Source organism: Quercus suber, unplaced genomic scaffold (genome assembly GCF_002906115.3).
Source record: "Quercus suber isolate HL8 unplaced genomic scaffold, Cork oak 2.0 scaffold_26, whole genome shotgun sequence".
NCBI lineage: Eukaryota > Viridiplantae > Streptophyta > Magnoliopsida > Fagales > Fagaceae > Quercus > Quercus suber.
In genome coordinates, this window is record NW_027069491.1 from 614,102 (window position 1) to 638,369 (window position 24,268).

General features: G+C 35.0%; 1 protein-coding gene across 4 annotated transcripts; it reads left to right on the forward strand.

Annotated features, from left to right (window-relative positions):
* The first annotated feature begins 7,388 nt into the window (after positions 1-7,388).
* Positions 7,389-18,373, forward strand: LOC111993907 (protein argonaute 10). 4 transcript variants are annotated; one of them, XM_065768159.1, is made up of 22 exons: positions 7,389-7,461; positions 9,069-9,758; positions 10,065-10,273; positions 10,499-10,648; positions 10,895-11,028; positions 11,127-11,236; positions 11,325-11,431; positions 11,647-11,785; positions 11,892-12,008; positions 12,666-12,773; positions 12,867-12,938; positions 13,269-13,391; positions 13,477-13,636; positions 13,755-13,876; positions 14,327-14,464; positions 14,561-14,703; positions 14,810-14,872; positions 16,017-16,080; positions 16,177-16,312; positions 16,429-16,502; positions 17,100-17,226; positions 17,841-18,373. In XM_065768159.1, exons 2-22 carry the CDS (start codon positions 9,252-9,254, stop codon positions 18,032-18,034), a joined length of 2,997 nt encoding a protein of 998 aa, XP_065624231.1. In that variant the 5' UTR covers positions 7,389-7,461; positions 9,069-9,251; the 3' UTR covers positions 18,035-18,373. The 4 variants fall into 4 exon arrangements, with proteins under 4 accessions (XP_065624231.1, XP_023881508.1, XP_023881505.1 ...); XM_024025740.2 differs by lacking the exon at positions 7,389-7,461 and adding an exon at positions 7,493-8,068; XM_024025737.2 differs by lacking the exon at positions 7,389-7,461 and adding an exon at positions 7,493-8,052.
* The last annotated feature ends 5,895 nt before the right edge of the window (positions 18,374-24,268 follow it).

Here is a 24,268-nt window from a genome sequence, read left to right on the forward strand (position 1 = left end):
TGCTATTGCTGGGCATATGTCATTGTTATCATTAGCTTTGCCTGGCCAAATTTTGTAATTTAGTGAAAAGAAAAGAAAAGAAAACCCCTTTAATTAAGTTTGGCAACCATTCCATACCCTATGAGTATGAGCATGAGACTATGCGTGTGAGGCAAAGGTAGCAGTACTTCGATTTCTGTTTCTTTCACCGCATTCCCATGGGCGGGGCAGGCCAGTCCATCAATTAAAAACAACAGTAGCTTTTTTTTATGCATGTCTGGGCCCTCTTTTTCCCTTTTTCTCTTTTTGGCAAAAGTAACTGTTTAATTTTACCCACCATATACGTGATACGATATCTAATTTTATGAACCTTGAAGGAAGGCTTTTAACGTGTCTATTCTCAAGATGCTCCGACACTACGATAAACTCCATTGCTACAATCAAAGCTTTATAATTCTAATCTTTTTCCTTTTCTCAGCAAAATAAAAATAAAAATATCTAATGTTATTCTAGATAGATTGAATTATAGGAGAAGAAAAACTTTCTTTCCATGGGACCATGTCCGTTAAGAGTAAATTGAACCATTATTAACTAGTAGACTATGTAGGTAAAATACATATGTTTACTTGGCCCCCAAATTTTTTTTTTTTTTGAAAAAGTTTAAAAATCAAAAGTCAAAACCCAACTCTTAAATATTATTATTATTATTATTATTATTATTATTTTTAATTCTATTGTTACAACAATAGAAGAATGAAGAGATCATTCTCCTCGGATGTAAAGATTCTTTATCAAATAAATATCTGGGAGGTTCGAATGAGCTTACTAATGACTTCAGCAATCTGGATAAGCTTTGGACATGCCTGGAGATAATAAGAATGGAGAAATATCTAAAAGGAAAAGCTGTCACCCCCGTATTAAATGCACTGCAACAACTTTTCTGGCGCATTTATGTGGAGAAAACTCCTGAACAGTATAACCTCAGCTACCGCCACTCACAAAAAGTTAAAGAAGATACATGACATGACATACACTCAAGTAGGTACCCAGACGAAGAACAAGTAGACGATGAGGATGATGGGGAAGGATGCTATATAAAGAAGAAGGGCTCCTGATAAAAGGAGAGAGAGAAAAATAGATGAGAGAAAAGAAAGAGAGACTTCCCTGTAGTTCTAAGAACTGTAATCACTACTTAATTTATCACAAACCTCTTTGGACTTTAATTCATTTCGTCTTTACGTGTATCTTTCTGCTAGTTTATACTTTGAGGTTGTAACCAATCATTGTTAATTCATAATCAACCTATCTCTATCACCCACGCTCTACAAATTTATTTTTGGGCTTGGGCCACAAATATAACCCTACAAAACTCAATGTCTTGATGGAACGTTTGTTTTAAAATACAGTCACTTGATAGAACAGATTATAATGGGAGCAAGCACATGGTGAAAGACTGGAAAATATCAACCACAGTCAGTCCAATGTGAAATATATTTAAATTTTTGACCAGCGTTTATCTGAATGAATTATGAATGGATGGGTCCAGTGCTATATTATTTCGTGAGTGAAATTAATTATTAACAAAAAAACAAAGCCGAGTCTAGTAGCTCTCATGATAGGAAGTGTTTAATTATATATAGTCACGCACTATCAATGGTGGTCACGTGATAAGAATAAGCACGCAAGCCCGCAATGGGATTGGATGTGTGGTTTTGTTCCATGATTCATTCATTCATTCGCACTTCAAATTAATATAATCTCCTCTCTCCTTTGAAACATAAATATATATATATATATATAATGTCCCCAACATTGAGATGGTGGAATCATAGGCAGCAGCAATGGAGCAGTGCGAAATAAATGTGGGATATGTTGGGATGTACGTATACCATTTATTTATTTATATATAAATATATTTGTGAAGATTGGACCCCACCACACGCACTACTCTTCTTGACTACTCTCCTCCCNTTCTATTGTTACAACAATAGAAGAAGGATGATTCAAAGTTTCAAATCTTGGTTCTGCTTATAAAAGCCAATGAACAATACTATTAAGCTATTTTCTTAAAAACCATATAATTCATTTCATCATTGATATCAATCTATTAAAGATGAAGAACTTACCAAACAACTAGCGGATATTAGAAAACTTGGTTTTTGATGGTTCAAGTCTGTCAGGCTATGAGCTATAACACTCACCTCAAAAATAATTGATGATGAGGAAAATACACTCAAATTATTATTATTATTTTTTTTTATGGCATTCAACATTGTATTTTGTGAGTTTGTTTTTAGAGTGGACGTAGGGAGCAAAATTGTGGTCCCCCTAACAATCTTCCACCTCACAATGATGCTTAACAATCCCTCATAAGTTTTGTTACTCCAACTCAAAATCAATTAGTGACACGAAAGGTACATTCAAAATATATATATATATATATATATATCTTCAAAAAAAAAATTATATATATATTTTTATTATAGAATTTGACATCGCATTGTCTCGTGATTTTTAGAGTGATTGTAAAGGGTGAAATTGTGGTTCCGTAACAAACTTGTGGGGGGGGGGGAAGCCCAACCTTACGTAGTGGGCCTAGAGCCTAATGTGAATGTTACTGTATGTCCGAAGAGGCTAAAATTGTTGAGGAGTACTTCGCATGAAAGAAAGATAAGTGGGAGTGAAGAAGATCCGTCCAAAGAGAGCACTAGTGTTCCGAAGAGATCATTCTCCTCGGATGTAAAGATTCTTTATCAAATAAATATCTGGGAGGTTCGAATGAGCTTACTAATGACTTCAGCAATCTGGATAAGCTTTGGACATGCCTGGAGATAATAAGAATGGAGAAATATCTAAAAGGAAAAGCTGTCACCCCCGTATTAAATGCACTGCAACAACTTTTCTGGTCGCATTTATGTGGAGAAAACTCCTGAACAGTATAACCTCAGCTACCGCCACTCACAAAAAGTTAAAGAAGATACATGACATGACATACACTCAAGTAGGTACCCAGACGAAGAACAAGTAGACGATGAGGATGATGGGGAAGGATGCTATATAAAGAAGAAGGGCTCCTGATAAAAGGAGAGAGAGAAAAATAGATGAGAGAAAAGAAAGAGAGACTTCCCTGTAGTTCTAAGAACTGTAATCACTACTTAATTTATCACAAACCTCTTTGGACTTTAATTCATTTCGTCTTTACGTGTATCTTTCTGCTAGTTTATACTTTGAGGTTGTAACCAATCATTGTTAATTCATAATCAACCTATCTCTATCACCCACGCTCTACAAATTTATTGTTTTGGGCTTGGGCCACAAATTATAACCCTACAAAACTCAATGTCTTGATGGAACGTTTGTTTTAAATACAGTCACCCCTCCCCCTCCTCCTCTTGGCTTGGGAAACTCCCCACCCCACACCGCCACTCTCAAATATCCCTCTTCCTTGTCCACAAGGACCACAACCAAATACATTTATAGTAAACATACCTTCCTTCCTCATTTTTTTAAAAAAAAATATATATATATTTTGCTTAGGAAAAACAAATCCCAAACTCAAAACAAAACAAACATTGCCCATCTATCTTATGCTCACTTGTACCTACTCTATTATAATTATATACGATCAAAACAGGGAAAATCCAATATTAACTCTATCTCTTTACTATGCCACAACAAAACAAGCCCATGCCCCCACAAGCCCACTTCTCTCTCTCTCTTTTTTCTTTCTTTCTTTGTTGGAGTAATGATTTGGTACATTTATTGTTCCATGGAGTTACGTGTGCATGCCACCAACGCCATCCAAAAATAAAAAATTACTCATTTATATTATTGCTTTGCTGTATGGATCATGGTCCTCACCTCACATCACAAGATTGTCGGTTGATCAGTCAATTAATTCCCTCTAGTAGTAGTAGTCTAGCTTGGAGGAATTGCTTACATGCATGCAGTTTTAGAATAAGTATATATGCAAATCGAATGGCGGTGATTCGAGCCCATATGAAGACAGACACCCAAGCATTTCAAATTTTCAAACAACCCTTGCAAACAAGGGTCAACAAGTAATGATTTCCGGAGCACTCCCCCAATCAGAACCCTCCAAATTATAATGAGTGGAAATCTCATAAAAAGCCATAGATTTCCCACCATGTAAATGTAAATGTAAATATTGTACATGTTGTTTGTGGAAGTGGAACCCATTTTTGGCTCCCAAGTCTTGCGTGTCATCATAGATAATCACTACCTCCTCAGTCCTTAGTCCTTTCTGCTTTTGTCTTATGAAAGTGAAACCCAATACAATACAATACAATCGAAGAACAGCACGTACAATATATTATAAGGTACAAACCAACTTATTGAATCATACTCCTCTCTCCATTTCAAAACCGTCGATCCATCCATATACTCTCTAATTTATTGTTTTTACGATCAAAGCCTGAAAAAGCAACTTGGTCTGGTCACCGGTGGTACGTAACTGCAAACCCATACATGATCACGTGACTGTGAGCGCTCACACTTAATTTTACTGCATGCCCAATAACACAATAAAATTTTATAATTTTCTCTTTTCACAACTGTCCCAATGATAAAATATCTCAGGAGCCATAATTTTCCTTATGATAAGGTGTGATTAGCTTATGGTAAAAAAAAAAAATATCACTGATAATTTCATGTAAAAAATGATTTTGTACTCATTATAATTTGCTGTCTCCTCAATAAATTTGTGGGATAAAAAAGGTATTTGCAGCATTGTTGATACCAAACACCAATTGGTTAAGGGTTTTTTAACTGTCCAATAAAAGACTTAAATTTGAATTTTGCATTTTATAAACATCAATTGATAACTAAGAAAGCACAACCAAATTTAGCTTGATTACGATTTAGATCCCAAAATTTACGAGCTTAGTCAATTTTAGGCTAATTTATCTAATTAGGTTCAATTGTTAATGTGATTAACCGATTGACATAAGCATGGATAACAACATAATAGAAAACAATCCCACGAAATCAAAACACAGCCACAACCCATTGTGATGTTTACGAAGAGGAAAACTCGAGAACTTGGTAGAAAAATCTCTGTAGGTTGTTACTGCATCAAACAATCCAGTAGTTAGTAGAGAAAATAGTTGCAGTACATCTTACATACAAAACCCTCCAAGCAATGAAGTAACAACGTACTCAAGCCTTCCAAGCTCTTGCTAGCCATTGGCGGCTCTACATGCAAGTTAGGGTGGTCACAGGACCAATCCGACTTGCAAGAAAATGTATATATACACTTGTCAAAAAAAATTTATATGTCAAACTAACTTATTGTGAACATCCTAATAAAAATGTTAAACATCCTCACTTGAGAATTACAAAAATTTGGGTTTAACAAAAATAAGAGTAATGTTACTATATTCACAAAATTTTCACAATAATTTCACAACAAATCCAATGTGTACTTGTAGGGACTCAATTTGAATTGAGTGTTGGGTTTTCAGCCCAACAAGCCCAAACAATACATTTATAGAGAGTGGGCTGACAGGCTTAGGTGCTGGCCGTTGATCACCATGCCCAAACTTATCTTTAAAAATGGCTAAGTATTTTCTTACAAATGAGGGATTGGGGTTAGCCACTCCCCGAAATCAATCTTGTCAGGCCGAGGACAAGGTGTCCTCGGCGTGGATTCAAGAGAATAGGCTTCCCCCCTTTCTCCTCAGAAATAACTTGCTCTCCTCGGCATGGGCCTTGGGCCTGCTATATGAAGGACTGAGGTTATCAGGCCCACGGACCCCACAGTACTAATTCTAATTTGGGCTCAATACTAATATTATTTTTTTACCCATCAACAACAGTTTTTTGCATAAAATTTATTGTAAAAATATTGTAGACGTAGCATTACTCCAAAATTAATTCTACCCCCCAAACATAATCCTTAATCCTTTTTAAATTTTTTTTTTTTAAATTTTAAAAAAGCTTAAATAACACCAACAAATATTAGCCCAAATAACAATAAACATAAACCAAATAAAAACAAGACAAGAACAAACAACAACAAGTGAACAAATTATTCAACAAAAAGCCCATTATAAAACAAAAAAGATAAAATTTGTAACTCGTTTAACCTATTCAATAAAAATAATCTCTAATTTCATTTTTTTCTTAAAAAATGGTATCAAAAAATATATTGTAGTTGTGAGTTCTCCTTGATGGTGGCGACAATTATACTTTTTTTGGCTTTGCAATTACAAGAATTTTTCTCTCTTTAGCAACTCCACTCGCAATTGTAGCAAATATTCAAGTTATCACTTTATTAGATTTTGTATAATTTAAATTTCTTAGTGACCACCCTAACAAGAATTCCTAGAGCCGCCACTGATGCTAACAATTGATTCCTCAAATCATCTCTCTTCTCTAGTTATCAGATCTACAAGTTGAGTTGCCAATTGCATGATTAAATATCCTTGATCACTCCAAAGCCTCTTGGAGATTTAGGATTGCTTTCCAATGATTCCCAACACGAACAAACACTCAAGAACTCTAAAGGTTACCTTGTGTGTATTGGATTTAATCGCCTTTAGTATAATTTGGCAATGGTGAGAGAAAAAAGGTAGGGAGAATGAGAAGGTTTTTGCTCTAGGGTTTTAGGTCTCTCTCTAGCTCTTCAATATAGTTATTCAACTTGCAAATTTCATGGGAAATGAGGTTTATTTATATAGGCTAAGAGTTGGTATTGTAGAAATGTTTGTAACTGATTTCTCTAATATTTTGCAATTCCTGTCAAGCAAGTGTTATGTAAGTGTCTAGCTAACTTGTTGTCTTAGCAATTTTTCAAAAACCAATCACATGCCATTTTGTTATCAGCTATTTCGCTCGATCGAAATACTTACTTGTACAACTTCAATTTCAGCTTTTTAAACCTCAACCAACTTACAAATTAACCCACAAGATACAAAATACACATTACAATGAATTTGAATGTTTAATTATAAGAAAACTTTGCATGGAATAAGCGATCCTAACAATAACCACTAATATAGAAAAATGGAATATATTTAAATTATATCAAATTTGTGAAAAAAGAAAAAAAGAAAAAAGAAAAAAAGAGTGCAAAAACGTGTTGTGGAAGAGCTTAATAGGTATATGGTACACCTTAGAGTAGTAGATCAAGGCTTAGGAGTCAAAAAAAAGCAGAGAAGGCCACACGAGGAAAAGTGGACCCCGGGTCTTATCCACCATTGAATCGACCGTTAAAGGCTTACCAAAGCCACTGGATGGGTGGTGTTGGTGGGTACATTGGAAAGAACATAAAAATTAATAATAATAAAAAAAACAAAGATATTTTTTTTTAAAGAGACATTACATAATACACTACATAGGGACTAGAGAGAGAGAGAGAGAGAGAGGAAAAAACAAAGAATGAGAGAGAGAGAGAGCACAAAATGGAGAAGCCTGCCTGCAAGCGAGAGAGACTGCAAGTTCGAATTATTCTTCTTCCGTGTATGATTGCTTTTATAAATCCTCAGTGGCTCTTTTGGACTCATACGCACCACTTTCCTCTTCCTCTCTCTCTCTATGATCTATATATTTTTTTTCTTTTCATTTTTTATTATAAGTTTAAATCTATGGTCATGTTAATGTACGTCCCCGAGGCTGCGCGACCAGTCCAGAATGGAAACAAAGTGAGAGAGTGAGAGTAATAGAGTCATTTTCTTTTAAAGCAAAGCAAAGGAGAGGCAGGGACCTCACAAGCCTTTTACACGTGATAAAGAAAACACCAAAAGCGCTTTGCATGCGTGTATAAAGATTCATATTCATCATCATCATCGTCTTACTCTCTCTCTCTCTCTCTCTCTTTGAATTCTGAATCCTCCACCAAAACCCCATCTTTAATATTTATAGCCTACTTTTGGTCCCCTTTTAATCTCCCATCACGTTCTTTGTTTCCCTTCCTTTTTAAAGTACACCATCCTCTCCTCCTTTCTTTGTTATATACTAGTACTACTAGCTACTTGTTTTAGTACTTGATTCAAGTTTCAACTTCAAAGCTACTTCTTTTACTCCTTAAGACTACGCTCTCTCATAGTTAAGGTGGGTTGGTTAGTTGGTGAGTCTTTAATTTTTTTGCACTCAAGATGATATTTAATGTTTGTGGGCGCATTGCATTAATTTTGTGTATCCTACAGATAGTGATTTCACTGCCCTTTTCAATGTTTATTCCTTCCCTTTGGATATGTTCTAAATTTTTGTTTTCTTCTCTGTGTTTTTATTCTCTTTCTATAGCAGTCATACGGTTTTAAAATTTTATTTTTTTAATTTCATTTGTTTGTTTTTATACTTTTCTTATGTTTTTATCTGCTTGGGTTTATTCATCTTGTATGTGATTTTCGGTTCTGGGTAGGGGACACACCTAAAGAAATGGTTTTTGTCTTCTGGGTATTTCCGTTTCTTGGGCTTGTATTAGTTTCTTTTGTTTAAAATATTTATTTTGTTTTATTCTATGCTCTTCCTTGTCTTGCTGATTCATGCTCATTGGTTTGCTAATAGAAGCATCTGAAGAAGGTTTGGGTTTTGGGTTTTGGGTTATGTGTATTGGTTGATTTTGTCTTTGCATTTATGGTTTTCGAGTTATAGACCTGATTTTCGGGCTGCAAGTTTTGTTTGGGGTTTCGTGTTTTATGTTTGTTTCTTCTCTTATTGATGGTCCTCCCAGATTGTGAGTATAGACTAAGAAATATGTCTTTAAAAAATCTATTTTTTGGTCTTGTATGTCTGCTTTCTTCACCCAGTGGCTCTACACTTACCAGTAGACAAAAAATGTAACTATTTGTTGTTGGGTTTTGGCTCTCATTTGTTTCTATGTATTTTCTGAGGGTCAATCTCCCGCCTGAAACAGAGCTGTGAATGGTTTGGGGTTTTCAGTTTAGCAAAGGAATAGTAATACTTGTAATCGTCAACGAATGACTGGACTTTTACCCTTACACCTTTTACTTTGCGTAAAAGCCATGATGCATTTCTCATCATTATTCCCATTTGTTTATTCCTCTGCAATCTACGGTCATTTCGCTTACCTGCATTCTTTGCTTCTTGTTGTTGGTCTTTTTCAGCAGGAATAGTCTTTGAATCTGTGAGAAAAATAAGTGAAGGCTAGAAGTAGAAGAGGAAGAAGAGAAGACAGCGGGTGTTGCGTGACATATGGTAAAAGTGATTCTCTTTTTGAAGAAAAAAGTGGTTGTGCTTTGAGTATATAATATATTAGTCTCATCAGTCAGCAAATCAGCTAAACCAGCATGCCTATAAGGCAGATGAAAGAGAGCTCAGAGCAACACCTTGTGATCAAAACCCAATTGCAGAATTCCATGAACCCGGTTCAGAAAGCACCCAAAACAGCCCAAAATGGCAAAGGTCCACCATCACCATCACCACCCCAAGAACCCCACAACACCAAGCCCCATAACCAAACTTCACCACCTTCAAAATCCAGAGGAAGAAGAAGAAATAGAGGGGGCAGAAAGTCTGATCAAGGTGATGTTTTTATGCGTCCAAGTTCTAGGCATTGCACGGTGGTGCATAAACCTGTCTCTGCAAACCGTGCAGGAGCTCTTGTAGCAAGTACTGCAAATGGTACTGTTGAAAATGGTGGCAACTTGTGTGAACTGGAGATGGGTTTTCCCACATCAAGCAAGTCTTTGAGTTTTGCTCCTAGGCCTGGATATGGTCAAGTTGGGGCAAAGTGTATTGTAAAGGCCAACCATTTCTTTGCTGAGTTACCAGACAAGGACTTGAACCAGTATGATGTAAGTTCTTTTCTTTCATGGGGTTTAATATCTATTAGTATGCTGCTGCTAAAAATTGAATTGGTTTATATTTTTTTTTCTTTGTTTCTTAGCAATTGGGCCCCTTAATCTGACATTCAATAAGTTTATGGCGTGGTATATCCATATATTTGCTGTTACATTGCAGTTGAAGAAATTGAATAGGTTTCTGTTTTCCTTACAGTCCTTTTCTTCTAATGCCATTTATGTGTGTTAAATTTGGCCATCAATTTTGTTCCTGTTGTTTTTCTTTTCCCTTTTTGACCCTCCGTTGCCTGCTGTTTGCAGGTTACCATAACTCCTGAAGTGTCATCAAGAACTGTAAACAGAGCCATCATGGCAGAACTGGTGAGGTTATACAAAGAATCTGACTTAGGAACGAGACTACCTGCTTATGATGGCAGAAAGAGTCTGTACACAGCTGGGGAGCTTCCTTTTGCTAGGAAGGAGTTCAAAATTAAGCTAGTAGATCAAGAAGATGGAATCAATGGCCCTAAGTAAGGATTTATTGCTTGCGCTCTCTTGTCATCATTAACTCTCCCTTTTCCTTTCTGCCATCTGGGTTTTCCTCTTTTCGTTCAGTTGAAGGTTCTCATTCTAACCAAAAAAAAAAAAGATTTACATTGATCAAATATTTTGTATCAATGAAGGACTTTATTTTGGCCTTGTTTCTGTATATTCCAGTTGAAGTAACCTAAATTGACCAATTTACAAATTTTCAGAAGGGAGAGAGAATATAAAGTGGTGATTAAGTTTGTTGCAAGGGCAAACATGCATCATTTGGGCCAGTTTCTAGCTGGCAAGCGCGCTGATGCGCCACAGGAAGCTCTTCAAATTCTTGACATTGTATTAAGAGAACTTTCATCAAAGAGGTATAATTTCCCAATGCTTGTTATCATGTTAAATTTTATATGTGACCAGTGATTCTCATACAACTCTCCAAAAATTGATGTAAAATTGAGGGTATGGTTGCCTATCAAACACTTCTCTTATACCCTGCAGAAGTGAGTCTTGTACACTAGATGCAATATATATATATATATATATATTTTTTTTTTTCACCAATGACCCTTGTACAATTGGTTCTTATTATCTTACAAAGCCTGCATTTTGTAAAGGTACTGCCCCGTCGGGAGATCCTTTTTTTCACCCGATATAAGAACACCACAACGGCTTGGTGATGGCTTGGAGTCATGGTGTGGATTTTATCAGAGTATAAGGCCTACCCAGATGGGCCTGTCCTTGAACATTGGTAATAGGCTACAATTCTGTGAATTTTCTAATCAAATTACTCAAGTTCTTTCTCAAACAGAGTCCCATTTTTATTCACTCAATCATCACATGTAACAGACATGGCTTCAGCTGCATTTATTGAGCCTCTCCCAGTTATAGAGTTTGTTGCCCAGCTTTTAAGCAAAGATGTTTTATTAAGGCCATTGTCTGATTCTGACCGTGTAAAGGTACTTTTCTTTATATTGGTGATGCTGTCTGGTTCCCTTTTCTTGGTATTTCATTTAATCTAGAATACCACTTTGAAATGTTTACCAGATTAAGAAGGCCCTAAGAGGAGTGAAAGTTGAAGTAACACACAGAGGAAATGTACGAAGAAAGTATCGTGTTTCAGGATTGACATCTCAACCTACGAGAGAACTAGTGTAAATTGCTAACTATTCCTTGTTTATATTTTCACCTCAACGTCTATGAGCTATTAAGTTGGTGAGAGTTCATGTATTATGAAAGAATGGAAGTTCAGTAAAATCCAGCTTAGTAGTATTTCCAATAAGAGCAGAGGCAAAACTTGTTCCATTTCCTCCTAAAATGCTTGATAAATTCATTTGCATGTTTAATTAGTTAAGGTATACTTGTTCAGGTTTCCTGTTGATGACAATTCAAACATGAAATCAGTTGTTGAATACTTCCAAGAGATGTATGGCTTCACCATTCAACATACACACCTTCCATGTCTTCAAGTAGGAAACCAGAAGAAGGCTAACTATTTACCTATGGAGGTAGGGAGTACTCCTTAGCAAGGTTTTCCTTTTATCCTAATTGATTTTATTTAATTTTCTATTTTGTACATTTTTGCATGAAATCTGCATGATTGTGATTTTTCAGGCCTGCAAAATTGTTGAGGGGCAACGATATACAAAAAGGCTGAATGAGAGGCAAATTACTGCTCTACTAAAAGTTACTTGCCAAAGACCTAGAGATAGGGAAAATGACATTTTGCAGGTATTTGTAACATTATAAAATATTCCTCAAAATATTAATAGAGTGATAGTGAAACGTTACAAGATAAGTTTTGTGAACTTGGCATAATACATAGACCACTTTTGGTTTACTTGGTTTTGCTTATGATATCCAGCTTTGAAACCTTAGAACCTCATTCCATCCCTAATTAATTGTAAAAAGCTTGAAAATTTAAAATGTCATCTGTCTTCTAGGATGAATAATTGAAGCGTTATAACATTTCAAGATTCCAAGGGAGAAGAAAATCTTACATTATATATGACTGTTTCTGTTCTTGAGAACAGGTGTCAAATGTTCTTATAGATTAAATTCATTCAACTTTTACCTTCTCAGGAAGGCTCTGTTATTCTGCATAGAAAGTCCAAAATATGTAGAGGTTTTGGCAACTTTCATATGATTCAAAAGGGTCTAGAATTGATGAGATTGGAGTCATTGGAATATCAATATAATAGCCTGAAACTTATGAAGGAATCTCAAACACAATTGCAAGAAATTTAACAAGAGATCATTGGGACAATGCAGGGCTTGTAAATAGAATTATATGGTGTTTTTGGTCTTGAATTAGTTTGTATAAATAACATTTTTTGTTCTTGAATTAGTTTGTATAAATAACATTTTATCCTTCTTGGACACAAGCAGACAGTTCAACAGAATGCCTACGATCAAGATCCTTATGCAAAGGAGTTTGGGATCAAAATCAGTGAAAAGCTAGCTTCTGTTGAGGCACGAATTCTTCCTGCTCCTTGGGTAATGTGCTCCTCCAGTTATCATGATTATATTTCAGAAAATAGCAGTTGATATTATATAAACGGTTTGCTATAATGACACTCTTAACTGCAGCTGAAGTATCATGAAACCGGAAAAGAAAAGGACTGTTTGCCACAAGTAGGTCAATGGAACATGATGAACAAGGTATTCTACTATTGGTGCATTGATCTCTTGTCTTATAAATATTATTAATTATTCTGTCAGAACCAACTGGGAGACAATAGTTGAAATGTTGTAAAACTTAAATGATTCATCAATCCAGTTTTCATAAACAAAATAAATGAGTATTAAATTTCAAATTCCCATCAAGTCAGTAATTGTTTAGAATGGGGAAAGAACTGATATATTCTTGTTTTTTCTCTCTTCAGATTTTTTTTTTTAATGTCTCCTACCTATAAGGGTTTTATCATTATCATTGAGTTTGCATTGATTCTACCACTGATCTCTTGGTTTCCTGCTTCTCACATAATGCAGAAAATGATCAATGGGATGACTGTAAGTCGGTGGGCGTGTATAAATTTCTCACGCAGTGTACAAGAAAGTGTTGCTCGTGGGTTTTGTAATGAACTTGCCCAAATGTGTCAAGTATCTGGCATGGTAGTTTTCTATTTGTTCCATTCTGCATGTTTGAAGGACAAACAATATCATCTAAGCAGAGCCTAAAGTTTTTCCTGTTTTCTAGGAATATAATCCAGAGCCTGTCATTCCAATCTACAATGCCAGGCCTGAGCAAGTGGAGAAGGCCTTGAAGCATGTTTTTCATTCAGCCATGAACAAAACAAAAGGAAAAGAATTAGAGCTTCTGTTAGCTATTTTGCCAGACAACAATGGGTCACTGTATGGTATGCCATGTCCCATAGTTTGGTGTTTATGATGCATGAAACTGTGATCTGAGCTTGATTTGCTCCAACTGAAACTAAACTTGAATGTGACATGGTTGTTCTCTGATTCTGTTCTCAGGTGATCTCAAGCGAATCTGTGAAACTGATCTTGGACTAATATCACAATGTTGTCTCACGAAGCATGTTTTCAAGATCAGCAAGCAGTACTTGGCTAACGTATCTCTGAAGATCAATGTTAAGGTCTATTTATTTATTTTTTTCAAGATTATATATGAAGTTTTACCATGAATTTCATGTTAGTTACATCATCAATGTCAACAAAATTCACAAAATTCTCTGAATATTTCGAGATGTATCGGTTTACAAATTTCTCATTCTCTAAGCATTAATAGCTTGAATTTTACCACATATTTTGAGATGCATCAGGGTACAACTTACAAATGTCTTATTCTCTAAGCATTGATAGCTTGACTTTTACCAAATAACTTGATTAGGTCACTGATTTGAGATTTGAGAATGGTAATGCATGCCTCCTATTTAGTTTCCCATTGTAATTCTTTAACTATGTACCACTGTGGAGGCTGGTACCAGCAAGCCCACTCTTCTGACAATATTTCTTCAATAACTTCTCAACTTTCCAATTCATGGCTCCTGATACCGAATCCTTAATTTTCCCTATTCTTGGTGCAGATGGGTGGTAGAAACACTGTTCTTCTGGATGCTATCAGCTGCAGAATACCATTAGTTAGTGACATACCAACCATTATATTTGGAGCTGATGTGACTCACCCAGAGAACGGAGAGGACTCCAGTCCCTCAATAGCTGCTGTATGATTTCCTAAATAATTTATATTTCTACAAAATTCTTATCACCGCAAGAATTATTGAGACATTGGTTGCTGATAAATTTTGGTCCAACTGTAGGTAGTAGCTTCCCAGGACTGGCCTGAAGTAACAAAATATGCTGGATTAGTTTGCGCTCAAGCTCACAGACAGGAACTCATACAGGACCTGTACAAAACGTGGCATGATCCAGTTCGTGGCTTAATTAGTGGTGGCATGATCCGGTATAGGCACTCTTCATTTGCTTAAGCTGGAATTTTCATCTTCTTTACTTTGTTATCCTTTTATGGTGTCAGCATATCATGTCTGTATTTATCCTGTTTTGTGCAGGGATCTCCTAGTTTCTTTTAGGAAGGCAACAGGGCAGAAGCCACTGAGAATTATATTTTACAGGTCAAATATTCTTGCCTGCAATGCAGTCTTTCAGATTCTCTTTTGATTTTCCCCGAATTATGTTTTCTTTTTAATGTTTCATGAGCATTTTTGACATTGTTGCAATTTAACACAGAATTTGCTAGTTACCTATAACTAACTCTCTTGAAGCGTTAAATTCAGGTTGCTATTTGCTTATTAAAATATAACTTTAGATGGGTGGATATCATTCTCAAATCTAATGGAGGTTGCTACAGCAAAATTTGTTAGTGGCTTGGGGTCTTGTCGTCTTATGGAAACTGTTGATAAGATAAATTACGAAGGCACTTTATTTTTAGCATAACTTTTTTGAAAGTTAAACTTTTAAAATACTCTATTTTGTGCTAAAGATTATTTGCAACATTCTTTAGTTGAAGGAATTTGAACTTTTGAAGCAATGCAAACTCAAAGTCTAACTAAGGAGTTTTCTTAAATTATCAATGCAAACTCAAAGTTTAAACTGGTGCAAGTCAAAAGTTGATTTCAAAATTAGAAGAACGTCTTCTCTTTTGAGGTTTTCATTAAAGTATATCAGAATACTATAGCTAAAAGCACCATGCTGATTTAGTTTTACATGGAATTTCTGTGCATCAATCATGTGTCTGATTCATATCGTCATTGTGTTCGTGAGAATCAATCGTCTAACAATATTTACACACTCTGGCTGAGAGACTCTTGGATGTCTATGCAAGAGAAGCAAGCCTTTTTTTGGGTCAAAAAAATAACTATAACCACTTGATGATATATGGTATGAGTATGCATTTTCTCATATCAGATACCAAATGTGGGGGAAAAGAGAGAGAGAGGCTAATGAGCTAAATATAGGGTTGGAGGGTAAGGTCATGGGTTCAAGACCTGTTGAGTGCATGTATAACTACCAATAAAATTGACCCTCAGAAAGTGATAGCATCTATGAAATTGCTCAATGGAATTGATATGACTAATTATATCTCTGGACGGATTGAATTTTTCATTAATTTTGTCATTCTTTGATCCAAGTTTGCTTGATCTGCATACTTTGGAATGTGTATAGATATTTAGATGCATATATTGTGTTTAAGAAATGCATTATGATTTTAATTTTATACTTAAAAGTTCTTATGATGATGAAAAATTATTGAAACAGGGATGGTGTAAGTGAAGGACAGTTTTATCAAGTTCTGCTTTACGAGTTAGATGCAATCCGGAAGGTGAAAATTGATATATTTGTCTCTTTTTCATCATATTAAATTATTTAGGACAAATATGGAAAAATTATGTGGTTCTTATACATAATTACCATACAGGCTTGTGCTTCGCTAGAACCAAATTATCAGCCACCAGTGACTTTCATTGTGGTACAAAAACGACATCACACTCGATTATTTGCTAACAACCATAGGGACAGGAGCAGCATGGACAAGAGTGGGAACATCTTGCCCGGTGAGGTTTTAGTTTCTTCAAAAATCGTATCCATTTTGCTTTGCATATATATGCGCAATTCAAACCATCATCGATTTTGTAATGTTTATCCAATGACATTTAATCTGTTTTCTCAGGCACTGTGGTTGATTCTAAAATCTGTCATCCAACGGAATTCGATTTTTATCTCTGCAGCCACGCTGGAATTCAGGTAAAAACATTATATTTGGCTAGAGAGGATTTATAATTCTGAAGCCTGTTACTATGAAACTAGGGAAGTGATGAAATGTGACATACTGCAAACATCCCAAGAGAGTCTTATCAAACCATTTTGTTTGTTTTTGGTTGCTCATATACAACCAAAATACATTTGTCCTGAGCCATTTGATAGATATTACAGTTAACTATGCTTTAATTTGTTGGCCACTACTGGGGTGGTCGAGAGGATGCTATTGTAGGTAATATCAAGGGACTAAGAGCTATATTGACAAAGGAGAATTCATGATTGTCAAATTGACTTAGGAAGTTTTTGGGAAATGAGTTGTTATATATGCATTGTAAAACCATCTTTTGGATAAGGTCCCAAATTATATTGGTATATGAAAAGGTGTTCCATTTAATCTGTCATTCTGAAACCATAGCAATATTGGGATTGACATTTAGATGGAAAAGCCACGTGCAATGGAAGATTCTTATTATTATTTAATAGTGAGAAGTTGACAGCTTTGCCTGTTTATTATTTATAAATCATGCAGCTTAAGTACGTATTCACTAAAATTTTGAAATCTCTATCTTTCTAATGTTTTAGGGGACAAGTCGACCAGCTCACTACCATGTTCTTTGGGATGAGAACAATTTTACACCAGATGGAATCCAGTCATTGACGAATAATCTCTGTTATACATACGCAAGATGTACGCGTTCCGTCTCTGTTGGTAAGCAAAGTTGTTCCTTGCAGTCTCACATATATTTGCAATTGAGGTTGACACCTTATAGGACTTCATTCCCCCATAGGAAGGTGTGATGGATTCACCATCAGACCCTCAACCCCTCACCCATCTCTCTGCCCTAAAAAAAGGGTGTCAATCTTCAGAGGGATGATGGAATGATTTTGAAGGCTAAGCAACCCTAGTAAGAGTTGTATTGGACTCAACATTGGGGAGTATTATAGATGCATGTTCTTTGTCTTTTACCTAAAACAAAAAAAGAAGGAATAAAATATTTTCGTGCATTCAACAAACTCATTAATTTAGGGCTCTGTTAGGAACGTATAAAATAAAATGGAGAGAATTGTTGCAACCCTAATGAGTTACAAATGACTTGCTGAGAATATTCTCTAAAAAATTTTAGGTTTGCCCAACTTAATTCATTCATTTGAATGCATCTGAGATAACTCCCTAAATCTGAATCATGTGGTCATGCCCTCAAAATGTGCCTTGTCATGATCATGAGCTATACAGATCCTGTCCTGAAGTTATAGCATAAATGATGTAACCAGTTTTAATGCGAAGTTGTAACTGAAGCAGCTGAGTTTGTTGATATTGTGCAGTTCCTCCAGCGTATTATGCACATTTAGCTGCTTTTCGTGCTCGATTCTACATGGAGCCGGAGATGCAGGAGAATGGCTCGACAGGTGGTGGTGCTGGTCATGGTGCCAGGGCAACACGAGCAGCTGGAGAGTCTGGTGTCCGGCCATTGCCAGCCTTAAAGGAGAATGTGAAAAGAGTAATGTTTTACTGTTAGAGACTGCAGAGAGGGTTAGTGGCGGAGCAATAACCGGGAGATATGGCAATCATGAATTGCCATTTTCTTTTCGGGTATTTCTTCTTTGTACATGTATGACGTGATCCAGGCGTAGTTACAAGTTCTTCCCAATTCAGATCAGTGAGATTATAGTGCTAGAGCAATAGAGCTTTAGTTTATGGTTCATACTTGGTAGAGAGCTAGAGAAGAACACGGGAAGTACACCCATCATAGATTACAGGTCTTTATCTCTGCATTGTCCACCCATAATGGGAAGAATGTCAAACTAGGCCATGTAGAAAATATTTATCAATCTATATGTAGCAAAATTTTCCACAAGACTTGAATGGTGCTTAACCTTTGTTGCTTGAGAATCTTTTCATTTACGTGGCAACCATCGAAAGATCAAGAAATAATATAATAGTAATTACGTCCAGTCTTAAGTGGGAGTAACTGGTAAAATCATTGTAGATGGTGAAAATAATAGTTTTGCAACCCAAGCACTAGTCTGTGGACGCCCGCTGTTTCACACATTAATTTTTTTCTACTACTTGTTAAAGGTGGCAAACTGTGATTGATGAGCGATAAATTTAGCACTATTTTTACCCGTTGACACCACCTGTACTGTTAACCAACTGAGGCTTATCATCTTCAGCCAAATTGCTAAAAAAAGGTGTGAAAAAGTGCACGTCTTTTCACTTTGTTCCTTATTGAGGGAGTTGATGCATGGCAGCTTGAGAGAGAGAGAGATATACATATATTTATTTATTTATTTATTTATATATAACCAAAGATACAGGCAAAAGCATATTTTACTATCGTTTCCTTGATATGTTCAATTTCGTGAACTTCAAACGATCTATAAATTGTCCTTTCGAGTACACAAGGAAGCAATGTACATGCATCATGCATGCTGTACCCATTGCCATTCATTTGAGCAAGGCTGTCATTTCTTGATATATAGTAAACGACGTAGTACAGTAGATGAGTTTTTTTCTTGATATATACTCAGGGCAACATTTTTGCACCACTTTCTACGCATAAGGTTGCCTTTCCAATTCCAGCCAAAATCAATAAAATTTTGGTCAAAGAGAGAAATTCTTGAAATTCTCATCCTCAAATTATATTTTCAATTTATGTGAGAGGATCCGAATTTTAATGCAGTAAAGTAATACACTCTTATGGTTAAATTTAATTGAAAACCTAAGTTACAGTTATTAAAGAATTGTAACTAAATTTTATTATTCGATCATTTTGGAGTTTCTACCCTATAATCTAGTAGACATATCTTGAGATATGTGCAAGAAATAAGTAGATCTTTGAGAGAGGCACGTTGTAAATAACTAAATATTAGATTAGAGGTTGTAGGTTTTCCTGTTTTTTTTTTTTGGTGATAATGTAGGTTTTCTTTTTCATATTTTAATGAAACTTCACAAGAATCGGCCACACCCAATATCTTGCAATGTAATTTTACTTGTTTGACCTATGAAAAGGTACAATTCATAATAATCCTCCTTACAAATAGATGTCTACCTTCGTTTCTCCTTCAAATTAATGAACTTTCTAATTTCATCCCAATATGATATATATACACTATACACAGTTTAAAAAAAAAAAAAATGCAATTTTACAAAATTGAACATCAAAATTTTTCTTCCATCATATATGCATAAAAGTTACTGCTTCCTGGATGAAAATACACAAATTTATTTATAAGAAAGAATTGGTTAAGAAACATGTAGTTCAATGATATTGTCTAGTTAACATCCTTTATGAGAAAAATCAGGGTTTAAATTCACCATCTTCTATTGTTGTAACTATCAATTTATCCAAACAAAAAACAAAAAAAATAAAAATAAAAATGAAATAGAAAGAAAAAATTGTATATATGATGTAGTTGTAGGGCAAGGTAGTGGAGTGTGTTTGTGTTAATTAAGTTCATGAATTATACGCCACAGTAATTTGGTATTGTTGGTTAGTCCCATATATGTACGTGTGTGCTAATGTCCAGGTCCACCATCTAGGATTGGGAGACATAAACTGTACGAGGCTGCTTGAATTTTAACCTGTCTGTAATTAGGTTAATTTCTAATACATGCAGGTGGGAATTTCCCGCAAAAGTAAAGCACGGTTCTATATACTTTTTGGAGGTTAAGCCGAGAAGTCGAGCCTAGATAGCTAAGGTTCCAATATGGTGTAAACTAAGGTGCATGTGAAGGCGTGGGATAAGGGGTACTTTAAGGTTACTTGGGAGTTGTATTAAACTTGCACATTCAGTATTTCTTTAACAAATCTTGCATGCAGTAGCTTTGAGATTGTGGAGTATTATTAACTCATGCAGTACCTAGTAGTAGTGCTCCCACAAAGGTAGCTACAGATTCTGCTGAGTCTTTTCGATGGACCGTTGTAACTAAGATGCTAGTCATAAACCACTCAGGTTTCTTGCTTGGAAGTTCATATAAGCCAAATTCCATATAGCTTAAGATTTCAATTATGATTATTAATTTTTAGACAAGCGTGATAATATTGGGAATGATAGCATGATCAGTTACATATGACTCCTAAGGGATCTTATTGACAGAACAGTTTTTAATATAAGATTTCAGGAAAAATTAAGCTTTGGATCATCAATGAGCATGTTGAAATGCAAAGAGAAACCCCAAGTTTGCAATAATTAGCCACACTTTGCTCATTCCTCCTAGGCTGTTAAATGCAATATGTACGTGGCTTTGAGTCATGAAAGTGAACATTTCATGCAGAAAAATGTAGAAGAAAATATGGTAACCAAATTAACCACCCCTTCACTAATTGAAAAATGATCTTCTCAATTTAAAATGAATATATTATGGTTATTACAAATATAAAATTATATCAAAATCTATAGAATAATGTTTACAAACTTTCTACCAAGATGGGTGACATATTATCATACGTTTGCATTGGCAAATTAAAACTTGGTTTATAATGTATTAGTGACATATGTAGTGGTTGTAAGTGAGACGAGTCAGTCAAGCCAAGCAATGAATCATTTAAGTTTGATTCATCAATCTAACGATCTTAAATGAGTGTTTTAGCTGATCTCGAGTTGAACTTGGTTAGGTTGGTTTGCTTTGCAGCTCTAATTCCATAATAGAGAAAGATGCTACTATTGTTTGCTAGTTTTATCATATGGTTGCCATCAAAATTGGTTATTATTAGGCTGGAAGCTGACTCCATGAAACTCTCATAAAGCATTTTGGAGTAAAAAATAATAGAGAGAAGCCCCTAGGAATTTTCAAAAATACATCGAGATAATCAATGGATATATACCCAAGAAGAAAGCATTGTCAAATGTTTATATATACACTATCAACTTTCCTCCTAATTTTTCTTAGGGTCTATTTGGATACCTCTTATTGCTGAAAATTGAAAATATTGTAGCAAAATAATTTTTTAATGCATGAATAGTGCAGTGAGACCCAATTTTAATAAAAAAATTGCTGAATTCTGTATTTGTGATTCTCATGAACAGTGTACGAGACCTACTATTTAAAACACAAATGCGCTGAATTCCGTTTACAGCACAATCCAAACTAACACTTAGACTTGCTATAATAAAGTTTATGTACTTCAACTCCAACCTTTTTCTGTAGTACCATGCGACTTCCCTAATTATTCCTACAAGTCTGTCAAAGTTACCTTAAGGTTCTTTCTCAAAAAATAGAAAAGAAAGAAAGAAAGTTTACCTTAAGGTTTTCTATTCCGTTCTAAATCATTTCACCTCCCACAAAGATTGCTTTTATGTTTTCATGACAATGCACCCGACATATTGTTTCTTACATCCCATCAATATACTTCTTGTTATGCTAATGTTGCAGCTTTAGTTGATTCAATAATGATTCCTAGAAGAAAAGGATTCCTAGATTGCTTTTTCTTGCCACGTCGAATGCATATTTGTTGTACATTCTATACATGACAATTACCGTACATCCTCATATTGGCGAATCAAAATGATATTCATGAAATAAACAAAATTTTTAATTACCATCTATGGAGATCAAATCTGCAGTTTCTGACTTTCAATTGTAGTTAAGAGAGTTAATAGATTTTCCATCAAACTTATAATTATCTTTTGATGGATGAAACATGTTATATGATGCTGATTCTTATTTATAATGTATGAGATGAAAACCTATTCAAGCAATATATCTTTCTATTTTAGAACCTTGTAACTTTATACACAAGGCATATCTTCCTTAATGGAGATTGATCTTATATTCAGTGGGCAACAATATTTCTTGAACCTTTTTGATATTTATTAGATGGAATTTCGACTAAACTAATAAATTTCTGGTCTAACAAAACAACTTATGACAAAGTTTCTCGTTATTTAGGACTAGATTTTCCTAACGGATTTTGATGACTTCATGTTAAAGATATGTACGTTGAGTCTTTTAGCTATGCAACCATATATACATCTGATATGATAGTAGAGACATCTCTTGCATACAAGCACGTGTCTCCCAAGTACATATACAAAGATGTTTATGTGTTCCATTCACGCTTGTAGTGTAGTGAGCTGAGACACAAATAATAAGCAGATTATTATCAAGGTTGGAATATGGACGTTATGTTTGAGAATGTTTATTACCCATTTATAACAACGCTGAATGCATTCACAATAATCCTGTAAGCACTGTAACCAATGTTTTGAAAATCGCAATAAGAGAAAAAGCCTCCATGCCGCAACTGATCTCTTCAGCTTCTTTTTTAAACCACTTCATAGGATTATCAGTACAGAAATTTTCTCACAGTGCTACAACACTTTTTATTCCTCTAGCATGCAATGGTAAGACATTCACTGCAATTGTATGCCCAAAGTTTTAGGAAAGATATTATAAGCTCACCTGGATTACATTGTGCAAATTAAGAAAGTCATAGGGCCAGTAGCAGATGATATACTCTAATCTAGTTCACCTTGACTCAAATTTTGCCAAGTTTAAGATATAGGCTATGTTTTTTTAATACAACACACACACACAAATACACATGACCCTTCACTGATCTCTCTCTTTCAACTCTTGAATCAAGTACTTCTCAGTAAAGAAAAGAGGTCATTTTGATGCCAGTTTCTATCAAGAAAGCTTTTCCCAGAACTACCTTAAATCGTATGTGACAAAGCCTGGCCTAATGACTCCTCCACCTAATGCTCTTCATGAGCGATAGATGACAAATTAAAGCATTGGAAAGAGTTGGGAGAATCACAATAGTGACGTTTCTCTTATTTGATACTTGGGGAAAAATGACAACCATATATGAAATCTTTTCCAGATGGGATTCCTGTCTAAAAAAAATTACATATTGTCCAACCACCAACCAGACTTCATGGAGAGAGAGGTAAGATTTACTACATCAAAAAACTGAAGGGGTTCACATGCTATAGTCAGAAAATTACATCAACATTGTCCGTTATGATTTCTAGATAAAGAAATTTAATAGAGACAGATTGAAGAGCAAATTAAATTATATAGAGCTCTTGTTCAGCCAAAATGGACATGGATTGTTTCTGATTAGCTTAAAAAATAAGTCCACAGAGTATTCATTTAGAGGCCTGGGGGTAAAATAGTTTCCATTTGGTTCGCCACACTGAGAAAGCACTTCAACTTACTGTTCATTTATGCCTCTAAAATTTAACAACTTGTCTCAAAACCATCATTTAAGCTCCAGCAAGAACAAACTAAATAATTAAAATATTGTAAAGTAGTTACAGTAAAAAGTTGTGTTCATTACCATCATCATCTTCCTGATCTTCATCCTCTTCTTCTTCCTATATATATATATATATATATAAGGGAAAATTACATTTTACCCACCTTTGGTTTGCTCGAAAAACACTTTGCCTACCTGTGGTTTAAAAATTGACACTTTACCTACCTGAGATTAGCTCCGTTTGTTTCTAGTTACCCACCTCTGTTAAAAATAAGGATAAATTTGTAAATTTGTAAATTTTTTATGTCTCTCTCCTCTCTAAACATAAAAAACTAAAAAAATTAAAGGAAAAGAAGATCTAAAAGCTAAGTTTTGTAAAAATTAAATCCTAACTTTTAAATCTTCTTTTCATGTATCAACTTTTAGATCTATTTTAACACTATGTACCATAAAATGTTACTATTGGGTTCCCCTCATAACCTTCGTCCCACATGCAACGGTGCCCAGGCCTGTTTTTTGAATCCTCACAATGGCTATTCTCTCTAC